The 22,140-nt window shown below is 37.3% G+C and overlaps 1 protein-coding gene across 3 annotated transcripts in view; it reads left to right on the top strand.

Moving 5' to 3' along the window:
* Positions 1 to 22,140, top strand: part of RBKS (ribokinase) — a 71,920-nt gene that overhangs the window by 7,642 nt on the left and 42,138 nt on the right. For 2 of the 3 annotated variants that reach the window (XM_051782917.1, XM_051782915.1), the window contains exons 2-4: positions 12,099 to 12,231; positions 17,472 to 17,535; positions 20,301 to 20,363. In XM_051782917.1, the coding sequence (XP_051638877.1) occupies positions 12,099 to 12,231; positions 17,472 to 17,535; positions 20,301 to 20,363 (260 nt within the window). The remainder of the gene's footprint in view (positions 1 to 12,098; positions 12,232 to 17,471; positions 17,536 to 20,300; positions 20,364 to 22,140) is intronic. The other variant, XM_051782914.1, reaches the window with a different exon arrangement.

Below are 22,140 nucleotides of genomic sequence, written 5' to 3'. Positions count from 1 at the left end.
TATTCCCTATGTCATTCACATTCCAGTGAAATTTCCCTCTTTCCTATGAAAGTGAGGTCATCTTAAACCTGTGTTTATGATACTGCAGTCATTTCCATGGCAGTAGACTATGATATCATCAGTGGAGGATTATGCCTTTCCTATGTGTGTTAGCAATTAAAAATTATGGTTTGTGAGATAAAACTAGTGTTTACCAAGCTTTTAGGTTTAGTCCATGTGAAGCTGGGAAACTATTGCTTAATTCTCTAGAGAGTTCACTTGGGTAATGGAGTAAATGAATCCAGAAACATTTTGATCCTAGCAGGTGATATGTTTTTGGGGTGTATTTTCCTAATGGGAGAAGAAAATCAACTACTCCATCTTGTGTTGTCTCGCCTGGCAAAGAACACTTGTCTGAAACCCTGTGATACTCCTTATGGTTTTGTTATTCAGGGCTACTTAAATGCTTGACTTAAAGATTCACAAAATTGCCAATTTTCTCATTAGGCTGGCATTTTTCACCTTTGGAGGTCAGTAAGCTATTAGACACTACCCACAAAAGGAAAATCACGTGATCATAAGTCTTTTCATCTTTTTAATGGGTGTCCTATTTGCCAGCTATCAGTAGCTGAATCTCTTTGTTCAACCTTCCTAAGGATGTACATGCTTTCTAATGGGTTGCTGACAGCAGAGTCCAGTTTCAACACTGTGATGGCAAAAGAAAATTCATCCATTTAAAATATAGTGTCCAGTGCTAGAACAGTTGCTAATGCTGCAAGATGAGAACGGTGGATTTACAACATAATTTACTTCATCCCTTCAAATACTTATGAATTTTTAAGCCAAGAAAGTAGACTTTCCTAAAAAAAGAGTGAAGAGAAAGGGAAAAGACATCAGATGAAAATTCATAGAGAAAGAACATTGTCAGTCAACGTATTGCCACATGAGACAAAATTTATAATACTTTTTTATTAATGTACTTTAATTTCAGAAATACACAACACCTCTGCACATTTCAACCTGTCTGTTTTCCCGCCTAACAGAACTGAACTCTCGTAAAATATCTGTTCAGTCAATCTGGGTAAGACCATTAGGAAAAAAATGTCAAAATGGTGTGCCCTAAGTGTGTATTAGGACTTGCATATGTCCAGTTTCACAGAAAGTCTAGGATGTGAAAGCATTCTTCCCAGAATTATTACCATGTTAGTGCTTACAGTGGAAAGAAATTCCATTTCCCATAGTCATTTGTGCAAATGGAATCAGGGTGGAATAAAAAGACAGATAGACAAAATTACTATATGTAGTTTTTGGAAACTGAGATTACTAATGCTGTAACAGACCTGGCCCTTATTTCAGGTGAAGTTACAGCACCTCCTGAGTGTGCAACTTCCCCATCATTCTGCATTCGGGCTGAGGCTTCATCTGTCCTTGGAAAACCCAGAGCGATACCTCTCTTAGAAGGAAATGAAAAGTCAGGAAACAATAACGTTATGATCAGGGAAGAGGCTGTTGGGATAAAAGTTTATTTACCAATTGCCCAATATCAACATGTGGAGTAAGGGAGTTGTGTTCATTTCCACTACAGAAGGATGACATTTTATCTCAGGAATGCACTGTAGGACACGACCACAGCTTCACATTGTAACATCCCACTTACAGATAGAACAACTGTCACCTTTTGCTCTCTGTAGGGTTCTTAGGCATCTGAGCAGTTCCAAGTAAATAGCATGCAAAATGGCAATCCACGGAGCACTGGCATTGTCAGTACTCCAGGGTATTCCTTGGGCTTCTGCTGTATCCCAATGACACAGATGGAATATTATGTTATGAATATATCTGTAATTTCTAGCCCCAAGGAATGCTATTACCATGTAACTCCCACAGTTTTTTTATTGATTTGGTTATTTTCCTGCTATTGCTGGAAATTCTTTTTGACTATTTAAAATAAAACATCTCTTGCCTTTTCAATCTGGAGGTGTTTGACGCACAAGAGTCTGTACAGTCAAATGGAAATTTGTCTAAAGGAACTCCTTTGAAAGTATTTGTCACAATAAGAAATTGTTAGGCACTATATTTTAACACCCAACACCGAGGATATTGTATTTTCTCCTCCTTTGTGAGCAACAGAATGGTATGATTAATAGTTCTGTCTTGTTAATGAATTACTTACTGGCTGTACTGTTAATGGAAATAGCCATTTTCCTAGATTCATTTCTAGACATAAATATCTTTGGGTGAATTTCAGTACTCTTGACAGTAAAGAGCTGCTGGCACAAATCAAAAGCTGCAATAAAAATCGTCCAGAGTCAATGGTAACAAATTTGTGTAAAAACGCTCTGGGCAGGCATATATATTATGTTGCCTCTAGGAGCTGTCTGAGCTGTTCTTTCCAAAGGAGCTTACCAGTAAGGTTTTGTTTGCTTGTTTTATATGGCTCCAGTTGTTAGCTCCTATATCAAGCTGCAGTAAGTTATTTGATGCTGACATCCTGACTCCCTTAAGGATCCTTGTATCATATACTTTGAGCCTGAAGAAAATACAAAATTATTTTTCACTAGTATGCCGCCTAAGTAGGTGCAGCTTTATAGAACACGTTGATCTTTGTGACAACTAATTATAAAATAAGAAGGTGGTAATGTTCCTGAATATATCAGTGTGTTCTCTTCTGTGTTTTATTCTCCTTTCCATTTCTGAATTTAGTATATTTTTCTCCTTTTTTCCTGTACTAGATTACTAGCATGTCATCCCTGAACCATGAAATTTCCCCTTAGTTGCCTTTGCCTCTTCTTGTTGTCTTTCTACATGACATTCTTGCAGTGTACTTCTTGTCTGTATTGGTCTTTTCCTGCCTCTCATCTCTCAAAAGATAACTTCTGCTTTCAAAGAATCATAACTCTGTTTCATTAATTTATTCTATCCATCACTTGCTGTACTTGCTGTGTTCTTTCAGATCCCTGTTTGTAGAAAATGCATAAACCTTGGTAGTATAAACAGCAGAAAGAAAAAAACTTTGGTCAGAACTGAAAATAAAGGATAAGCAAGTTCAGTACTCATGTGAAAAGACAGGCATTTTCCATGTTCTTAGCTGTAATGAGAGTGAATATACCTTCCTTCTAATTGTCTGATCCTGCTAGTATTATTCATGGGGAGTATCCTGTTAGTATTGTTCAATCGTTTTTAAAATACATTTTCTTTCTTTTTTTTCCCAGAAAAGGCAAAGTAAAAAATGACCTGTTGGGAAAAAGCAGCGTTTTTTTCTGGAACTCATATTACTCCATATAGAGGCAGCAAAAAGAGCAGATTTTTCTTCAGTTTTTGCTCCCTGTTGCTCATTAAATTCTGTGCTTTAATGGAGACATAGGAGTTGTCCATTGGTAGGCATCAGAATCCAGGATTATACAGAATTACACCTTTCTTTCTGGTATTTAAGGATCTACTTTTCCCAAGAGAACTTAAATCATGAAAAAGGTAAAGGTACTTACCTGGAGGAGATTCCAACCTGTCTCAGCAGACTTAACCTTGGCCAGCGAAGCCCACACCCCCCCCACACGCACCCTGCACATTCTCATCTTTGCCCTACAAACCTTAACATTACTGTAATCCAAGATTTTATTTGATGCCTCTATAATTAGATTGAACTTCAGAGAACAATTTTTATACCAGTGAATCGGCAGCAAGATAGTTTCAAAGTAAGAACTTGACCAAAAATTTAGCCCTGAAGTGGTCAGGCAGTTGGACTTGATAGTAGTTGTCGGTCCCTTCCAACTGAACTATTCTGTTCTATTCCCATATAATAAAAATAAATATATTTAAATATATTTATTGCATTCATTATCTATGATACACTGACTAAGTATACGTAAACAAAGTATTATTTTGATTATACTTTTAATTCATGACCCATATGGATTCTGTAAGAAGCACTACACTTACAAACTTGATGAAAGATATCATACTTGTCAAAATTCCTATGCTTTTAGAACAACATCTTATTGAAAAAAATTGTTAATTTTTGGACCACACTGTTACTTTGTCTTGACAACTGTATAGTGAGAGCACATCTATGATGTTGCTCCTAATGTTATAATTTAGAAAGCACAATGTGCTTGTGTGCAAAATGCCGGTACTTAATGGTGTAGGGAGATTATTTTTTACCTGTAAAAGATGGACAACAAGATTTTGTATGGTAGGTACCCTGTTTTCTGTATGATAGCAAAGCAGAAGCACAGATCACTTTGTTGATTTACCAGTATATAAAACAATCATGATGACAAGAACAAGGACCCTGTGGCCTATTGAATCAACCATGTTATTTCCACTTTGTTTTTGTTGTCTGATAAATCCTTTTTTTAAGAGGTATAGAAAAGATTAATGTTCACATGTCTTGTTAATCTATCCTTGGGCATATAAAGATTGCTCTTTGCTTGGGTTGCAAAGGTTGTTTTGTTTTGTATTGGGTTTCTTTTCTACTTTAGCCCTGGTATTTCATCATGATATAATGTTCTGCTCAGGAACTGTAGGCAGCCTGCTTCAGTCCTGGGTGAGCACAGTGTGTTTCAGAGACAGTGTATTCTAACATTGCCATCAGATTGCATTGAAAATAATTATGTAACTGCCATTCCAAAAATAATGTAATCGAGAGACATCAATGAAGAACAACGTGGGAGGCAAATAAAGCTAGAGAGTAGCAATTCTGAAAATTTCCACAATCTTTCTTAAATACAAAACAGATGTTTGGTAAGAACGATGGAATGTTTGCTGAGACTTAAATATCTGAAGATAGCTTTATTGTTGTTTGAGTTTTTAAATCTCTTTAGACCTTCAACTTCAGAATTAAACATTCCACAGATTATGAACTCATCAATCTTGTGCCCACCTTTTCCCCAAATTTAACTGCTGATGGTGTGAGGAATTATTACAGGTTTGTTGTTCCACGAGAAAGCTTTTTACTTTTGGTAATTAGTCAAATAAATAACTTCACTGAGTTGAAGATTTCATATTCGTAATATAATTCAGGAATTTTGATGTCCTGGTGATATCATAACTTCACTGAAATGCAGTGCAGTGCACTACCGTAAATGCTTCAGGGCATTCATCTGGATGCCTTTATATTTGTTTTATCTTTTAATATCTGGGAGGGTAACATTTGATTCTGCACAAAGGGTCAACAAAAATGTTTGTTGAAGTTCTTACGGTGCTGTGGACGTCTCATTCTATGTGTTACAAGTTTCACTCTTTTTAAATTGAGACTGTGATTGCACATATAAGAAGATATGACCCTTATGACCCTCCTACATCTCGCTACAGCCATTCATTTAATTTTCTACCTTGCTAGAGATTTTCTGCAGTTATTTATGTACTCAGTAATGTGATCTACAAAACCATTTGTCTATTAAAATATATATATATTTGTGTTTCATAAAATACATATTTTCTTCATGGAAAAACTGATTGAACAGATTCCTGCTGCTTTGCACCAATTCATCATTCACTTTTTTGTGTTGTGGTGACAAACTGTATTTGATGTAAAACAGGTTTAAAAAAAAACTCTGAATGAGTGATGGGGTAAAACTTTTGGATCTCACTGTTCTTCAGCACTGTCCTGCAAAAAAAGGCTTCTCATTAAGCATCAGTTATTGTGCCTGATGCCAGCTTCGGTAGTGTTTCTGCAGTGTTCATTACTGTGGGCTAGAGAGAGAAGCCAGACTATCAAACATCCAAGCAGTAAGCAAGTATTTTAATTGTCTGAAAAGGTTTTTTTGTTTAAAGAAAACCTTGTCATGTTCAGGGACATAGGAGGAAGAAAAAATAGAGATTTTCTATGATTTGTAGTTGGTTTTCAGTCATTAAAGATCTGAAGGGAGGCTACAAACCTAGAACCAGATTGCTCCATGCTTAAACCAAGCTGTAGTTAACTAAATTCCTGAGGTAATCTTTTTAGAAATCTTGGAAGTTTTCTACTTTACAATAAGATGTTTTAGTGGATGATTAAAAGGGGTGAAAACATAAATGAGTCAAGAACATCAGATTTTGAAAAGATTGTGGTCTTTTTGCCTGTGTGTTATGGATACTTTCCCATAGCACATGTTCAAATCTTCAAAATGAAGCTAGACAAAACAGACCAAGGCTAAACCAAAATGTTAAGCCAGATCCAAAAGAGGTCTGAGACTTTTTCACCACAATGTTGTATTAATATTAGACACAAGAACTATTCTCTCCTTTGTATTTGTTCAGTTCTGAGAACCATGAAAGGCCAGTAAATTATATGTACTAGACAGTGGCTAGTTACACCTACTCTAATCTCACTGGGATTTTCCCCATTCTAGGGAATTCCCAGAAGGGGAGAAAGAGTGAGTTTTGTTCAGTAATGCAAGGAGAACAGAATCAAAGCTAAATTCTAGACCTTTACATTATATTCCTTTTTATTAAGTAAGTTTTAAATTCAGTATTTCTGCTGCTATTTTCATACCTCTGATCATCTTCACCTTTCTTGAGGAATTAAAAAAAATCTGAATGTTTCTTTTGATACTATTTAAATGACAATCATCTTAGGTAATGTGATCTCTAATCTAATGTACAAATTCTCTTCTCCTCTGACTTGCCTGATGAGAATATTACTGGGACTTTTTTTGAGAAAAATGTTCATGGGCTTTTCTGTTTTCCTTTCTTGTGCATGTCATTTCTCAGAAAAATACTGATACTTTATGCTTTTCTTCAATATATCTAATGAGCTAAATATACTGTACTACTTAAGTAAACCTTAGCTGCATGGCATTCACTGTTTTCAACACACAAAGTAGTATCAAATATAAGTTCCAGCTTTGGCTCGGGGCAGTTCTGGGTGTACTGCTGCCAGCAGAGGCTCCCCTGCTCATCCCCTCACTTTTTCAGGCCTCCGGGTTCTGGCTCACCCTGGCTGCTGTACAATAAGTTGGACAAATTTGCTGATCCAAATAAAAATTACCTTCTGAAAAAAACCATTTTGAATTAGAAAGCTCCGTAAGCAATAAAAGCAGTGCAAGAGAAAGAGTGGGAAAATGCTGCCGAGGAGAAGGCATAGTTTCACATCAGCTTAAGCTAAGGGCAGTAATACATGTTTGTAGTACTTTCGTGTGTTGAAAACAGTGAACAGACACTGGTTAGGTGTCAAGAATCAGAATGATTAATTTCAGGATTAATTTATGCAAATGCTGCTTAATATACATCTTTCCCTTTCCCTTTCTTCATTCTTCATACTTTCCGAATATGATCTAGTCACTGCTTAGATGGGAACTTTTCAAGAAAACCCAGATTACCGGGGAAAGGGTCATTAATGACTCAGTATGTTCTGCTTTCACCTCTGATTCAGTGCTTCAACACCGTAGTAAAGGGTTCTGTTCTAGTTTTAATGCCGTCCTTCCCAAGGGATCTCTGTGTGAAAATACAAATGCTAATCAGCTCTAGCCTCTAAGGGAACTTCTGGCACGCACTTACTGGAAGAGAGGGTTAAAGTTACTGCCGTGGTGAAACTCTTATGTGTGTACCTTTATTCATCCCAAACCCCTGAAACGTAAGTGGATGTATGATTCTTCATTTGTCACGAACAAATGTGGGCAGCATTGCTCTATGCTTTACATTTTCTAAAAACTCAGTTGAAATTCTGAGTGATTATATTCCTTGTTTGTAATATCCAGAGTAATTCAGGATGTTTCAATCTGAACTTTCCTCTATAAATACAATTCAGTAATACAATGTACAGTTTGTAAAACATACAGTAATTTTATTATACATCTAATAAGTGTTGGGGATTCTCAAATTTAGTTTCTGGCTGTTCATAAGACATGGCAGCTTAGTATCCTTTGCACCATTTATCCCCTCAAAGCTGATCAGAAGTTGTCACATAAGCAAAGAGAAGTCTGTTGAATAGTAGCTTATTTGGGTTTTTCAGGTCAGTGTTTTCAAATTACGTCAAAGTTGTAAATGACTTTACAAAACATTTTATGTAACAATTCTGAAAGCCCGTGTGACAGTTTTTCTAATTAACTTATTTAGCCTGGTTTTGGAGTAACATTAGCTGTTTCATCACTTTTAGGCTATTTTGAGTATTCTTTGTGGCACCATCAATAAGCCAAGAATTTTTAGGGTTTCTTAATCATACAGATTACTCATCACTGCTTGCTTCTAACAGAAGCCTGAAATGCTCATTAAAATTGTCTGATGTGAATCAGAAGTTAGTATAGTTGCAGAATTAAATGATGAGAGAATAGCATTGTATTAGAAAAAAAAAAATCTTAAATGCTGGTTTCAGTGAAAGTGAAACCTCCAGGTTTATATATAGATCAGTTCTCTGAATTTGTTTAATATGGAAAATAAAAGTAGGCTTCTGGAGTGGAGAACTGGTCTGGCAATCATGCCTAAAATGAAGTAAGGTGAAGGGTTTGTTTCCAGTGAACTACAGGAACCTGCTGCTTGTTCTTACTTAGTCTGTTTTAGCCTATTTTTAGAATTGGCTAATTATAAATCACTATTCCACCTTGATCCTTTGCCCTTTGCCTTTTGCCTTTCCATCAACACAATAAAAAAGGTCATATCCCCATCTTCCACAAGCTGTTTGATTCCCACAAACAGTTGTTATGCCATGCTGCTTGAAGCACTGAGGCTCAGATTCTCCTCTCACCAAGCCTGTTTTTTCACTAGTGAAATTATGATGCTTCCACTGGAGTTGCATGTTGATGCCAACATAAAAGAGAGAAGAATCAAGTCATAGTCTGGCCACTGTTAAAACAACAATATTTATAGTTGAACGTACTTCTTGAAAATGCATATGAGCTCTGAGCAGTGCTATTGACAGAAATGTGCTGGGGTGTCACACTTGTTAATCTTTGTCTAAAAATGTATTAGCTTTTTGTGGAAGAAAATTCTGTTTAGAAAAAGCTATAATCTTTGAAAAAAAACCAACCTGAGGAATGAAAATAAATTGAGACTTGATACCATTTTCATACTGCAGAATTTAAATGAGAAGACAGTATGAGCTAGTGGTTTCAGCTGATCTCTTATTTTGGGTTTTGCTGTTGGCTTCTTGACTGACCCAAGGCATGAAAAGGCAAAATGCCTTGACTAAGTTCCATACCTGCAAAACAGGAATAATGATGTCGTTCTGCTTTTTAAGGTGTAGTGAGATCTGTGGATGAAAGGAATTATACAAGAGCTGCTGTTAGTATTTATTACCAAGGCTGGGTGAAACATCCCTTCCTTACTGAATGGCGCAGAATTTTAGATGTGTGTGTGCAGTACCCGGGCACTGGCTGAAGAGGAGCTTCCTCAGCTAAGTTTTGTGGCCTTCACTCTCTGCTCCACAACCATCTCTACTTGGCTTCCAGTGGTGAAAATGTTGATAAATTACACGTTACCATTAATGAACATTATTTATCTATTACTGTTTATCAATACTATTTATTGTTACACCTTGTTGCCTGAAACTGTACAGCTATTCAGATGCTGGCTGTGGGCAAACAGTTAGCAATCCTTTCCATATATATATATATGTATATGAGGTAGGTACAAGTATATTTCTAAAAATCTGTTAATTTTTATTTAAAATTGTTTAAACATTTCCCAACAAAATGTTCCCAGCTCTGCCTCTCTGGAAATGAGTGCTATTAGCTGAATGTGTGACTCTTCTGGGGTTTATCTGTGGTCACCCACACAAAATAAACCTGTCAACTGTGTACTGTACCCTCGCACTAAAATCTGGGGTGCTTTGCTAGTGGATGTCCCTACTTAGAGTCTGCATCCGTACCTGGGTCTCTCTAGAAACTGTAACTACTGATGAAGCACAGACATGTAACAACTCCTTCAAAGCCAAAAACTTAATTTCTGGGACTTTGGGACTTACTTGACTTTGCTAGATTCATTTTGGGTTTTCTTGATTTTTTTAATGATCTTAAACCTTTGAACTGATGAGTGCTGGAATTGAAAATTAGAGGGAGAAAAAAACATTTACTTTCTCCTGAACATTTACAGTGAATTAGGCTCTGCTCTGTCATTAATTCCATGAGATTCTGCAAACACCCTTATGCCCCGAAAGTTACAGCATAAGCTCAGAGGTATTCTTCATATCAAGTCAAAAAACAATCTGTAGTGATTGCCTAGTGCAGAAGTATAGAATCATAGAACATTCAGGGTCGGAAGGAACCTTAAAGATCACCTACTCCCAACCTCCTCTGCCATGGGCAGGGACATCTCCCACTAGACCAGTTGCTCAAGGCCTTCTCCACCCTGGCCTTGAACACTGCCAGGGCTGGGGCATCCACCACCTCCCTGGGCAACCTGTTCCAGTGTCTCACCACCCCCACATTAAAGGATTTCTTCTTTATATCTAATCTTTTGTTCTGAACTGGCGATTTTCACAGAATCACATAATGGTTGAAGTTGAAAGGGATCACAGTGGGTCATCTCCTCCAGCCTCCCTGCTCAAGCAGGGTCATCCTAGAGCACATTGCACAGGATTGCATCCAGGCAGTTCTTGAATATCTCCAGTGAGGGAGAGTCCACAACCTTTCTGGTTCTGTTTCAGTGCTTGGTCACCTGCAGAGTAAAGAAGTTCTTCTTCATGTCTGGGTAGAACCTTCTGTGCATCAATTTCTGTCCATTGCCTCTTGTCCTATTGCCTGGCACCACCCAGAAGAGCCTGGCTCCATCCTCTTGACACCCACCCTTCAGATACTTAGAGACTTTGATGAGATCCCCTCTCAGTTGCCTCTTCTCAAGGCTGAAAAAGCCTCGCTTCCTCAGCCGTTCCTCATAAGAGAGATACTTCAGTCCCTTAATCCTGTTTGATGCCCTCCACTGGATCGACTCCAGGAGCTCCATGTCTCTTTTGTACTGAGGAGCCCAGAACTCAGTTTTTGAATTTAAGCTGTTAAAAGGTTTATTAGTAAAAAGATGTTATAAGTTGACAAGCAGAGCTGAAGTTAATCTCTGGAGTTAATCATTAGGGCAGATTCTTCTGCATTATTTTACTCCCCTTCCTTCCCCGTGTTCCCCTTCTATCCTGCAGACTTCTGGAAACCTGTCTGAGGTAACTGTCATTGACTGAGCAGGTTGCTAGTATTTACACCATAGGATGCCTTCCATTCCCATGTGTTACGAACTTGTTTGGAGCTTAAGAGATTTAAAATTTACATTTTTAAGCCTTATACCTGGAATGTGTGGCTCAAGGAGGTGGAAATTTTGGTCGAGTGTTGTAAATGAATCTTTGAGTTATGTACTTTAATAGATGCAACAAAAGTCAGGTAGTCTTTTGCATTCTGAGAAATTCCTCCAAATAGTCTCAGGAGTGTTTTTTATTCCTTTCAACTTTTCCTGGAGATAGCAAAGCATCTGGTAGGGTTAACAAAATTACAGTTTTGTTTTCCTTTTTCCAAAATGGAAATGAAACCAGAATATACTTCTGATGGCTTTCGGCTTGTATTAGTGCATCTGGTTCTGGGCACCCATCCCCAGAAGAATGTAAATGTAATTGGATTGCATTCAAGAAACAACAAAATGCTGAGAAGTTGTAAAGCTTGATTTGTAAGAGAAAAACTTAAAAAAGAAAAATGTTAAATATGTACAGTGTGCCTAAGTGACAGCAGAGGGGAGGACGATTTTGGTGACGATTACAATTCTGAGGGGTGTAAACACCAACAGAGTGAAAAATTACTCAAGGATGGTTCAGGAAGGTATAATTAGATGTAATGGAATTAAAAGAACTATATGTAAACTTGAGCTGAATGTTACAGTTGAAAAACCATGAGCAGTGAGACCTATAGATTTATTATTTATCTGTATTGAGTTAGCCCTGGAGAATCACAGTGAGGGGTCAAGTGCTTCTTTTCCTGTAGAAACATGGAACATGAACAAAAGAAATTCAGTCCCTTTATCAAGTAATAAACAAGAAGCTTGACTGGCTGGCATATAAGGAATAAACTTGAACAGGTGGGATGTGGAATAGAGACCCTAAAAGGTCTTTTGAGTATTTTTTAGTCTTACTGGCTGACTGTTGAACCATTTAGGATTATAAGAATGTAACTCTTAATTTGAAGATGCTTGTTATTTTCAGTCGCTAATATATGTAAATATTGCTTTAATTGGAATAGCCTTACTACACGATTGCCAAGAGCTGGAGAAACTGTCCTTGGACATAAGTTTTTCATTGGTTTTGGTGGGAAAGGAGCCAACCAGTGTGTCCAGTCTGCTCGACTTGGGGCCAACACCTCACTGATCTGCAAGGTAAGCACTGACTTGCTCTTGGATTACAGCTGGACTAAATATTCGTGCAAGTTCCAGTAAAACTTTTGATCACTTAAAGAAAAGGTTTAGATGTCTTTTTAGATTTTTTTTTTAATCCCTCTCTAATTCTCTTTTTCTTATTTCAGCTATAAATTTAAGCATGGAGGAGGCTCTTTTAAGAACACTGCCAGAACCAGACTAGTTGGCTAGAGATCTGGCAGGAATTGCATGTAGAGAAGGATTGCAAAACTTAGATTGATATATCATGGACAAGAGAATTGGAGAGACTTAGAGATGTTCAAAATTCAAGTAATCTTGATTAGCCCCTCCTCTTTATGTTCCCCACTGTTACAGCAATCAGCACTTCAAATTTGAGGAGGAATGTAAAACTTTGTGCTTTGAGGGTTAAATCACTATCTCATTACCTGAGATTAAGACGACATGTTCATGTCCAAATTCTAGTGCCTTTGTGTACTATGGGATATTTTTGCCTACTTTTCTGAAACATCTGGTGTGCAGCAGTTCTAAAGAATGGCTCACAGACCATGGGGCTGATTCAAGTTGGCAGATGCTATATTCTTGCAATGCTTTTCTTTGATTTTTGTCATTAAACATTATAAGTTTTGAGTGATCATTACTACGGTTAAGATCAAATTTTCTCTCTCTGTAACTTTATTGTCTATCCTGTGCTAACTGTGGATGAAACTTCAAATTGACTGGACGTACTTTGGTTTTTGCCATAGCTGGGGAGGATGCTAAATTTGTTGGATCATTGTCTGTCAGGGATTTTTTGAGAAGTACTGGAAGCATCTCAAGGAAGCCTTTCTCACTGGTTTTCCAATTCAGTATTTAGACTAAAGAATGTTGGCTTTAAATCTAGATTACACCTGCAAGCATTTCTGTGGGTTGTTATCACTAGTTGTTCTACTGTGGGGGTTTTTTTATATTGGCAATGTTTGTGCTTCTGTGATATTGTGTATATTTGATCATCTTTGCATTCAAGAACGATCAGATTCAAGTACAAGATGAACTGGCAGTGAATTCCTTGCTAACATTTTCTGCTAAATGTTAAAGGGGTTTTTTCCACTGCAAGTGTGAATTTTGCTTTATTTTTTAATGGTCTAGCCTTTGCTCAGTGCAATGGAAACATATGCATTCATAATAAATTCTATTTTCTAATTTTTTTTTCAAAAACATATTTTTGCTATTTCAGTAAAATCTAGTTTCCTTTCTTTCTTTCTTTCTCTCTTTTCTTTCTTTCTTTCTTTCCTTCTTTCTTCTTTCTGTTGTGTATTTATTGGAGAAAAGAAACAGCAGAGAATGACTTGATATCTATAAATGTTACCAGTTTCTTTTAATTTTAAAAGTTAATATTTAGTTTTTTAAAATGACACTTTATTGCCTCTCAAAATGGTCCTATCTCATAGAAGTCTCATATCATATACATTCTTATATGTCTGCATTGGTCAATGAGACAGTATAAACCTTCTTGCTGAATGAGTCTCTACAATTAAATTATTCTTACTTCAACAAATAATCTTAAGTATTCAGTGGTTCTTTAAGCCAGGTTGCTCCTCACACACACATGCACAGTGCTCAGAAACGTGCTTCTGTTTTGGTCATATTTCCTGACATTTTTTATCCAGTAGAGGTGCAAGAGTTGCTCCTACAGTCTGAAGTTCAGGGAATGAAATCAGTATTAATACTAGACAGATGTTCTGTTGGAGTGTGGCATCCTCTTAGGAGAACTATAATTTATACAGAGGATGTCCTCAACAAGAGTAGAGGTAGACATCTCTGACCAAGTGACAAGGCACTCTTCATACCTCAGAGCTTTAAGACACAAAAGGGCCAGTGATTGGTGAGGGTTTGAGAGAGAGAGTTTTAGAGCTGCTTACAGTTATGACTAGACATGCCACAGAATGCTGTGGAATTCAATGTAAAAACCAAGTACTGATTTTGGGTGGTGGAAATGCAAACAGTGCTTCCTGCTTGGATGTCTCTGCAAGTGGCCACTGTTACTCTGAGTTATTGATACGTGTTACAGTAACAGTCTTCAATTTGCTCCCTACAGTAAAACAATGTACTGATGGAATAGTTACAGAGAAATGTGAAGGATTCCTGTCAGGGTACTAAAGGATCTAAGCAAATAAATAGATCACTCATGTTTATAAAAGGACACTGTTGCAGTACTGAAAAATCAACAGTGTTCTTGAGAGAATCCAAACTCCCCAAACTATTTGTTTTCTTTTTTCTTTTTGTCATGACTGTTACCAAAAAAATCTGTTAAACATCCTAGATTAAGGTGGTGGAGGGATGTTGGTCTGAAAGACATTGTATGTGCTGGAAAAGGTCCTGGTTTACTTCTGACAAACAATTTGGAATGATCTTCGCTGTACATTGCTATCACCAGCCTGATATTGCATATACTAAATTCTGTTTAAGCCCCGGCTGCATTTGATTCTTACTTAGAAACAGGAAGTGCTGCATTACCATGCTATGTAGTCTTCTCTCTTTAGATGATCCATAAGCCAAATCTAAGTTAAAGTACTGTAAACACGAATTCTCACTTCATTGTAAGAATATAGCTGTATCTCAGCTGCAGCCCAGAACGTAATGGATATTTTCAGTGGTTTTTTTCCTTTTGTATTATTGTCTTATGCTTGTCTTTAGTACCTGTTTAATTCCCTAATGACAAGAAAGAGTAAACACTCCCAATAAAAAAGAGCATATAGAATAGACAAAAATGTCAAGAGATACATGTTGTAATTAATTTTCAGGTACAGATGAGTTTGATTCTCTAGGCTGCTAGAATTCTAGCTGTTATGATGCCAGCTCCACATGGAAAACACGGTCGTAAGCAGGGAAAACCCGGATTGAAAATACTGATGTAATTGCACTCATTCTGATATGCAAACTGTGTGACCATAATGCTTGTGCAAATGGCTGTTGTTAAGAATTCAAGAAAGAAGAAATGCTATTTCAGCACATACAATGTTCTGTGGTCAGCAAAGGCATTTATTTTTCCGTTCATCCAATAGTTTATCTACCAGGGTCTGTGCAATAGCAGAAAATATTTAAAACAATGTTATATAATTTGACATGGTCAGTACATATGCCCCTAATCTAAAATGAGTCTGATGCCTAATCTTCTGTCTTTCTTAGGGGTAAAGCCTGAATGGAAAGATAAAGCCCTTCAAATGCTCTAGGATTAACTGGGTTGGATGCTGATGAACTAACATGGAAAAAAGTTTCCAGAGGAAAAAATCCTCCATGGACACCCCTCCAAGGGCTTCCCTCTGGCACTGAGATGTCTCACTGCGGGCAAAAGTACTACGACTGATCTCAGCTGTTGTGACAGTTGAGCAGTAAGGGGTGTCTGTCAGTCATGTAGGACCCAGAGCTAAAGGAAGGAAGTTTCAGTTGAGATTTTGGAAAAGGGTTGTGAAATATTTTGTTGCTAAAATAATTGAGCAAATCCTGAGATTTGTTGTAGAAGCTTCGTAGTAGTGATGGAGGGAGAAGGTGATACCATCAGGCGGAACACATTCCGGTAGTACAGCTGTTAGGCTGCAGAGGTTAGCACAGCCTGGGTTTAAACTGCAGTCATCCAGCCTAGAGCAGTCAGAAGATGCAGCTTCTGACAACCCTCCCTGTCTGGCAAGCTGGGAGTAGTCAGAGATACAGAAATATTCTAATATGCAAACAATGAATAACACAGTGACCCAAGTAAATGTTGTTAGGTTGGGTTGTTTTTTTTTGTTTAGGTATTTGGTGGTTTGGTTTTTTTTTTTTGATGGTTGTTGTTAGGGTTTTTTTATGTGTTAGAGGAATGTTCCATCTAGTTAGACTATTCTGACCTAAATTGCTGTCTTCTTTTATTGAAAGATTGGAGCTATCCTTAATAATGCTTTAGGAAAACCCCTTATAGAAATTGTAGGAAATGAAAACATGTTTCAGATCATGGTTGTGCAATCAACTATTTGGGGGGAAGGATCATCTATCCCTGACACTTTAAATTTTAGACTTCTGAATCACAGGGCCTGATTCTTGTGATCACTACCTAGTACTCAGGCCTTCTCCAAGCTTTCTGAAGGACTGAGCTCATAAATAGACAAATTTCTGACAACCGCCGGTAGAGGCAGTTGCTCTGTGCTTCTAGTAACTCGAGTACACTGTCAGCGGTGTAGTGCTGTTTTATGAGAAGATGGATTACTAGTTAGGGCTCCTCATGTAATTCCTTTATTGTCTAGACCCGTCACCAGGATCTTGATTTGGCTCCTAATCTGAAAGATGTTTTTTTCTCTTGCAAAAATACTTCCTGTACCATTGGTTAGTCTTTGATACTGCTCAGATACACAACTCACTCTTGGACTTAGGAGCTATGCATGCTCAAAACAGGCTAAAAGTGGTGAATCAAAAGCTTTGTTGGCTTTATAAATATATTTAATACGCTACTGTGACATTAAGCAAGTTGTACTATTTTGTTTTCTCCGTATACCTCATCTCCTTTGTTCAGCTTGTATAATGTAACAAAAAGAAATTTGTATTAATCTGAATAAACAGCAAGCAGAATTCTGTTCAGCTAAAAGGATTAGTGCAGCTGAAATTACAAGCCTTTTAACTTGCTGCTAGAAAAACAATACACCGTAACTTGACTCCCTAACTCAGCTTGATCTGCTGTTGCAGGATAAAGCAAACAAAGAATGTTGAATTTGTAAACAGTACATTTAGTATTGAGAATTATAGAAATTGCCATATTTATCATCACCTTCTATCCCATAGCCACAGTTTGATATTTTTCCACCAAGGAAACTTGAAGTACAAAATTCAAAATATGAACTGCAATTAGGAAGGACACCAGAATTGCTGTCAAAATTTTCAATTCAAAGCTGAATAATTCAGTACACATCCAGATTTTACAATCCCTGGGAAGTTTCAGTGTCAAAGGAGCACAGTGGTTGTACAACAAAACTGAAATGTAGTGACACGGGTGTAGGGGGAAATTTTGTAATAGGGGAGGAGAAAACTGCAGAACACTGTTCTTATTGTTTGTTAATACTATTCATACATTTTTACTATTATTTCTTAGTGTATTATTTGTTGATTAATAAGGCAAAAGGCTTCAACACAGAAAGTGTTGTATTCAAATTACATTAGAGAATTCTGTTGTGTAAAGATGGTCTATCTATCCTCTCACCTTTCTGTAGAGAAAACCCATTCTTTTATCTTTTGTATAGGTTGGGAAGGATTCCTTTGGCAATGATTATGTTGAAAATTTGAAGAAGAATGGTATTTCTACAGGTAAAATTTTACTTTAAAGAAACATTTTTTACTGCTTTTAAACTTTAAAAACCGATGGTGGAGGATTTATTATTTTATTGCCTTATTGGATATATTTCACCATTCAGAATTATGCATAACTGTTTTGATGCAGCAGGCAGGAATGAATGAATATGGGTAAAAATACAGGACTTCTGAAACCAGCTGTACCACTAACAATAAAATGTAATGTTTTTACCTCTAAACCTCAGATGAATGCATCAGTGCAAGTCACCTGGATATAACTTACTGATATGCAATTGTTTAGTCTGGCATTAATGATGATAATGCCTGGTGAGAAATTGAAAAATTCAGTCTGATTATTCATTCTCAATTTCATGTTGTGAAGGGAGGGATAGAGTGAAAATGCGCTGGTAAACTCAGTACATCTCACCTTTGCTTTGTGAAATGACACATGCATCATTTTAGAGACTGCAGCTGGTGTTAGCACATGCACACACAAAAATCAATGTTAAAAGGCTTTCAGAAAAAGGGAAAATTAAGCAGCCACAATCTTCTAGTGTCTTTGCACCTTTGTAACCCTAATTCTCTCTCTATTGCGTGCTGCCTAACTGTATGATCACATTTTTGTCTGCACAACTTGTCTCCTTTAGAGTGGACAAGGATGGACAGATGCAATCATTAAGTGGCTATTCAACATTCTGTTTATCTCTTCTGTTTCATGTGCAGGCACCAGCTTCATGTTCTGCATTATTCAAATCCTGCTTTACAGACAGAACTATCAGTATTTTGTGGGCTTTTTTATTATACTTATCAGTTTAACATCTAAATATTTCACAAATATATATACAGGTTTATTCTTTGTGTATCTTTCAACTTAGGTAAGAAAACCAGGCAAGGATACCATAAAAGCAGTGCCTGTTAGTGTATGGTTTTAAATCTTTCCAAAGCATGCCTACTTCATTAATAAAGTCTTTGATTGTGTAAATAAAGCAATTGTAATGCATAGCACTTAAAGAAAATGCATATGCCACAAGGAACCTTGATGTGTTTTTTATTTAAATGATTACTCTTGCAATCTAAACATGAATTTTTAAATAGTCTTTATAGCAGCAAAAGAAAAGTATAGGGAAAAAAATTCAGAAATTCCACTGTATTGCAATTCATTGATACTTCGGTAGATCAGTTGAAGGTTTGGAGCATTTAGGTCAAAGGTACCAATTTCTACTGATAATATCTCAGAATGGTGTTTGGTTGCCACCTCCTGCATTGGTCAGCCCTGAAGAAAGACAGAATGTGCTGCTGGTGAGGCTGATCCAAGATCCCAACTTGCATTCCAGGATCTGGAGGCAGAGGTGATTCAGTGTGCACAGACCTTTTTGCTTAGGATGGTCTTATTTCAGTCCTGGGCCTTTCATCTCAGTTTAATCCTTGTCTAACCTGTCCCTGTTGTTGAACATAAGGATACTGGTTACTGAATGAAAATGCTTGTTGTAATGCCAGTTCTGCTGGCTGTCATACCTTGGGTCCTTGTTGTGTGTCTTCTTTGTTTATGTTGCTCTTATGTTTCCTAGCACATCACTGTACCACTTTCCTTTTCAATTCCAGTTTAATTTGTAATTTTCCCCTTTCCCTGTCGTCCCGTCTTCCACAACCAATCAGCTACCAGTGTTGCTCAGACCATTTAGATCTTTGTTGATTTGTTGTTCCCTCTCCCACATTTGAACCGGGCAACTTGTTGGTCATGCTGCAAGAGCATTGAAAGTACAAAAGACACAAGTTCTCTGCTTTCAATTCCAGTGTGCAGACCGAGCTCATGGTGAAAAGAAGCTATAATTGCAAGGGAAGGTCTGCTCTGGCCCCGTAACTGAGCTAGACCAGGGTACCTCCAGGGCAAGTACCTGCAAGACTTCAGTAAGACCCGATGAGCATGATGTTAGGTGTTTTTTCAGCCTTGTTCAAATTTGAGCAGATTGTTAAATTGGTCGCATCTTGAGAAAGAAGCTCACTTTTGCCCGGCATCAAGAACCTCTTCTAAAATGTTAGAATGCCCAGAACTTCTCAAAGAAAAAGTCACCATAATTTGTCTCAAATGAAATAGTAATTTTTTTTCAAATACTGTTCTTGGGGAAGGAAAAAAACCCCCTCAACTTTTTGGACAGTTTTCTACTACAGTTCTACTGGTTTCTACTACCAGTTTCGGACCACTGGTTAATATTTGACAAATCTTCTGTAAACTGAAAACAAGTTCTTATAGTGATAAACATGGAACAATCTTTCTAAGAGACAGTGCTGCCGGCCTCACTTCTAGTTAATTTATCTGAATAATAATTCAAAGAGGAAGCATATAGCCCCACCACTGCCTTCACAGCACGTGTTAATATTACTGCTGAAATGCAAACCTACACAGAATTAAACACTGTTTCGTTTTATTATTTTCATTTTTCTCCAGCCTTGACTCTATTGTTTCATTGGATAAAAGAAGTACTTCCAAGTGGGAGTAGAGTGCCTGAGAAGGCTGTATAAATAACATGCTTTCTCTAAAGCAGCAATGTAGCCAAATTAAAGAATGTTGGACTCGCATTTCTGTTTTGTGGGTGTAAATTAACACTTTTTGTTGTTGTTAGCTTCTCTGGCATTGTTGCACATGAAAGAGTAATTAGCATTTTCAAATTGCTGGAGGTTATGGGTTCATTTCAGATTTAATTCAATTAAACTGCATCACATGCTATTGGTTGAAAGTAATGTATTGAACTAATGCATGCTCTAACTTTTCCCTTTCTTAGCATTTGTAGATCAAACTACAGATGCTGCTACTGGAACTGCTTCAATAATTGTCAACAGTGAAGGTACATATTTCTGCTCTGAATTGTCCTCTTTGTTCTGCCTCTGCAACCATAGAAGAAATGTTTGCCTTGTCACTGTTAGTTGTGGATTTTTTTTTCCAATTTTTCATTTTTTTCATTATCTTGTTCACACTTCATTGCACTTATGTTTATTACGGGCGATGTTGTAGAATGAGATGCCTAAAAGCAGCAGAAAGAGATGCTTACATTAGCAGTGTGATAGCCATAATTCAATCAGCCAACTGATCTATCTAGTTTAGATTGTCCTGAACACAGAGTGTATCAGAGTTAAAGCTCTCCTTTTCCACTACAACTTACTATAGAATCATTTTGGCTGAGAAAGACCTTTAAGATCATTGAGTCCAACCATTAACCCAACACTTCCAAGTCCATGACTAAACCATGGACTTAAGTGCTACATCTACATGTCTTTTCAATAACTTGAGTTGGTGACTCAACCACTTGTCTATGCAGCCTGTTCCAGCGCTTGACAATCCTTTCAGTGAAGAAATTTTTCCTAATATCCAATCTAAATCTCCCCTGGCACAACTGGAGACCATTTCCTCTGGTCCCATGAGGGAAGGGTTTGCCTCCCTAGGACACTGAGTCATTATGCCCTCAATCAGGAGAAGGAATTGTCCTTAGTATAAGTAGAAATATTTATGTTGATCTTGTAATTTTAACACAATTCTTGATCCCAAGTTGCATCTGCAGTGATGAATACACAGTGAAATGGCATATTTGTTTTTGCCGTGTTAGTTTTCCTTAGCTTGTGCCTTTGCTCTCACATTACAGGGGAAGAAATAAAGATTTGGCTTGTTTTCATACTCTTTTTTCAAGATTGCTAAATTATTCTCAGAAAACTTTCTATCTTTCCTTCAAGCAAGTTGTGCTATTGAGAGCTCTTAAAAGAAGTATGTCTGGATCAAAATGTTAGAGCTCAGGACTGACAATGCTTATGCAAACATAACAATTTAAGTGTGGTTGAATTAGTTCAGTTCTGGTGCTAAGAGCCCTCATTTGAACAGTTACCACAGCTTAGCTGACACATCAACTTAACAATCTTCTGTGTAACCTGATGGTAGTACATTGGGCTACAGCTCAAAATGGGAAGGGAAGCATGACTGTTTACTCTAGCAGCAAATCTGGGAAGGAACTGTGACTGAAGGCAAGTCTACACAGGAACATTCAGGAAAATTAGGCAGATTAGTTGGAGATGTGAGTTTAATTTTCCCAAAGTAAGATTGATCAAAGGCTTGCATGACAGCTCAAATTCAGAAATAAGGTAGCACTAATACATTGGATAACCTGGATACCTGCCTCCTAACTTCCACTTCCTTCTCTTGGTTTGGATCAGCAGGTAAATTACCAACAGCAATGCTTAACACTTCTTTCTTATGCCACATACAGTCCCTATGGCCATTGTAAATAGGAGAGATAGTGGGAATCCAGTATCACTCCCAGGCTTCACTGTTTTGTTCGTGTTTTGCATTAGGCTTTCCTGTCCAGAGCAGTTGAATAAGAACCAGTTTTATTACTTCCCGAATCATATGCATGGCCAACTAAGATAAACATAGTCTAAACTTGAATGAGCAGAGGAGAACCTGTTATAATTTTAACACCATGAATTTTTCTGAAGGATAAGGACAGAACAATCTTGTTGATATAAAACCTTTATAAGCACAGGAAAGGGAAATTGATTGTTCAGGACCATGAGGTTCACAGTGGGATATCTTACATGTTAGTGACAGTGTGAAGGGTCTCTGATAGTCTTGTGATT

The sequence above is a fragment of the Manacus candei genome, unplaced genomic scaffold (assembly GCF_025592945.1).
Source record: "Manacus candei isolate 608988 ecotype Guabito, Panama unplaced genomic scaffold, ASM2559294v1 h1tg000017l, whole genome shotgun sequence".
Taxonomy (NCBI): Eukaryota; Metazoa; Chordata; class Aves; order Passeriformes; family Pipridae; genus Manacus; species Manacus candei.
This window is presented reverse-complemented; position numbering and strand designations above follow the sequence as displayed.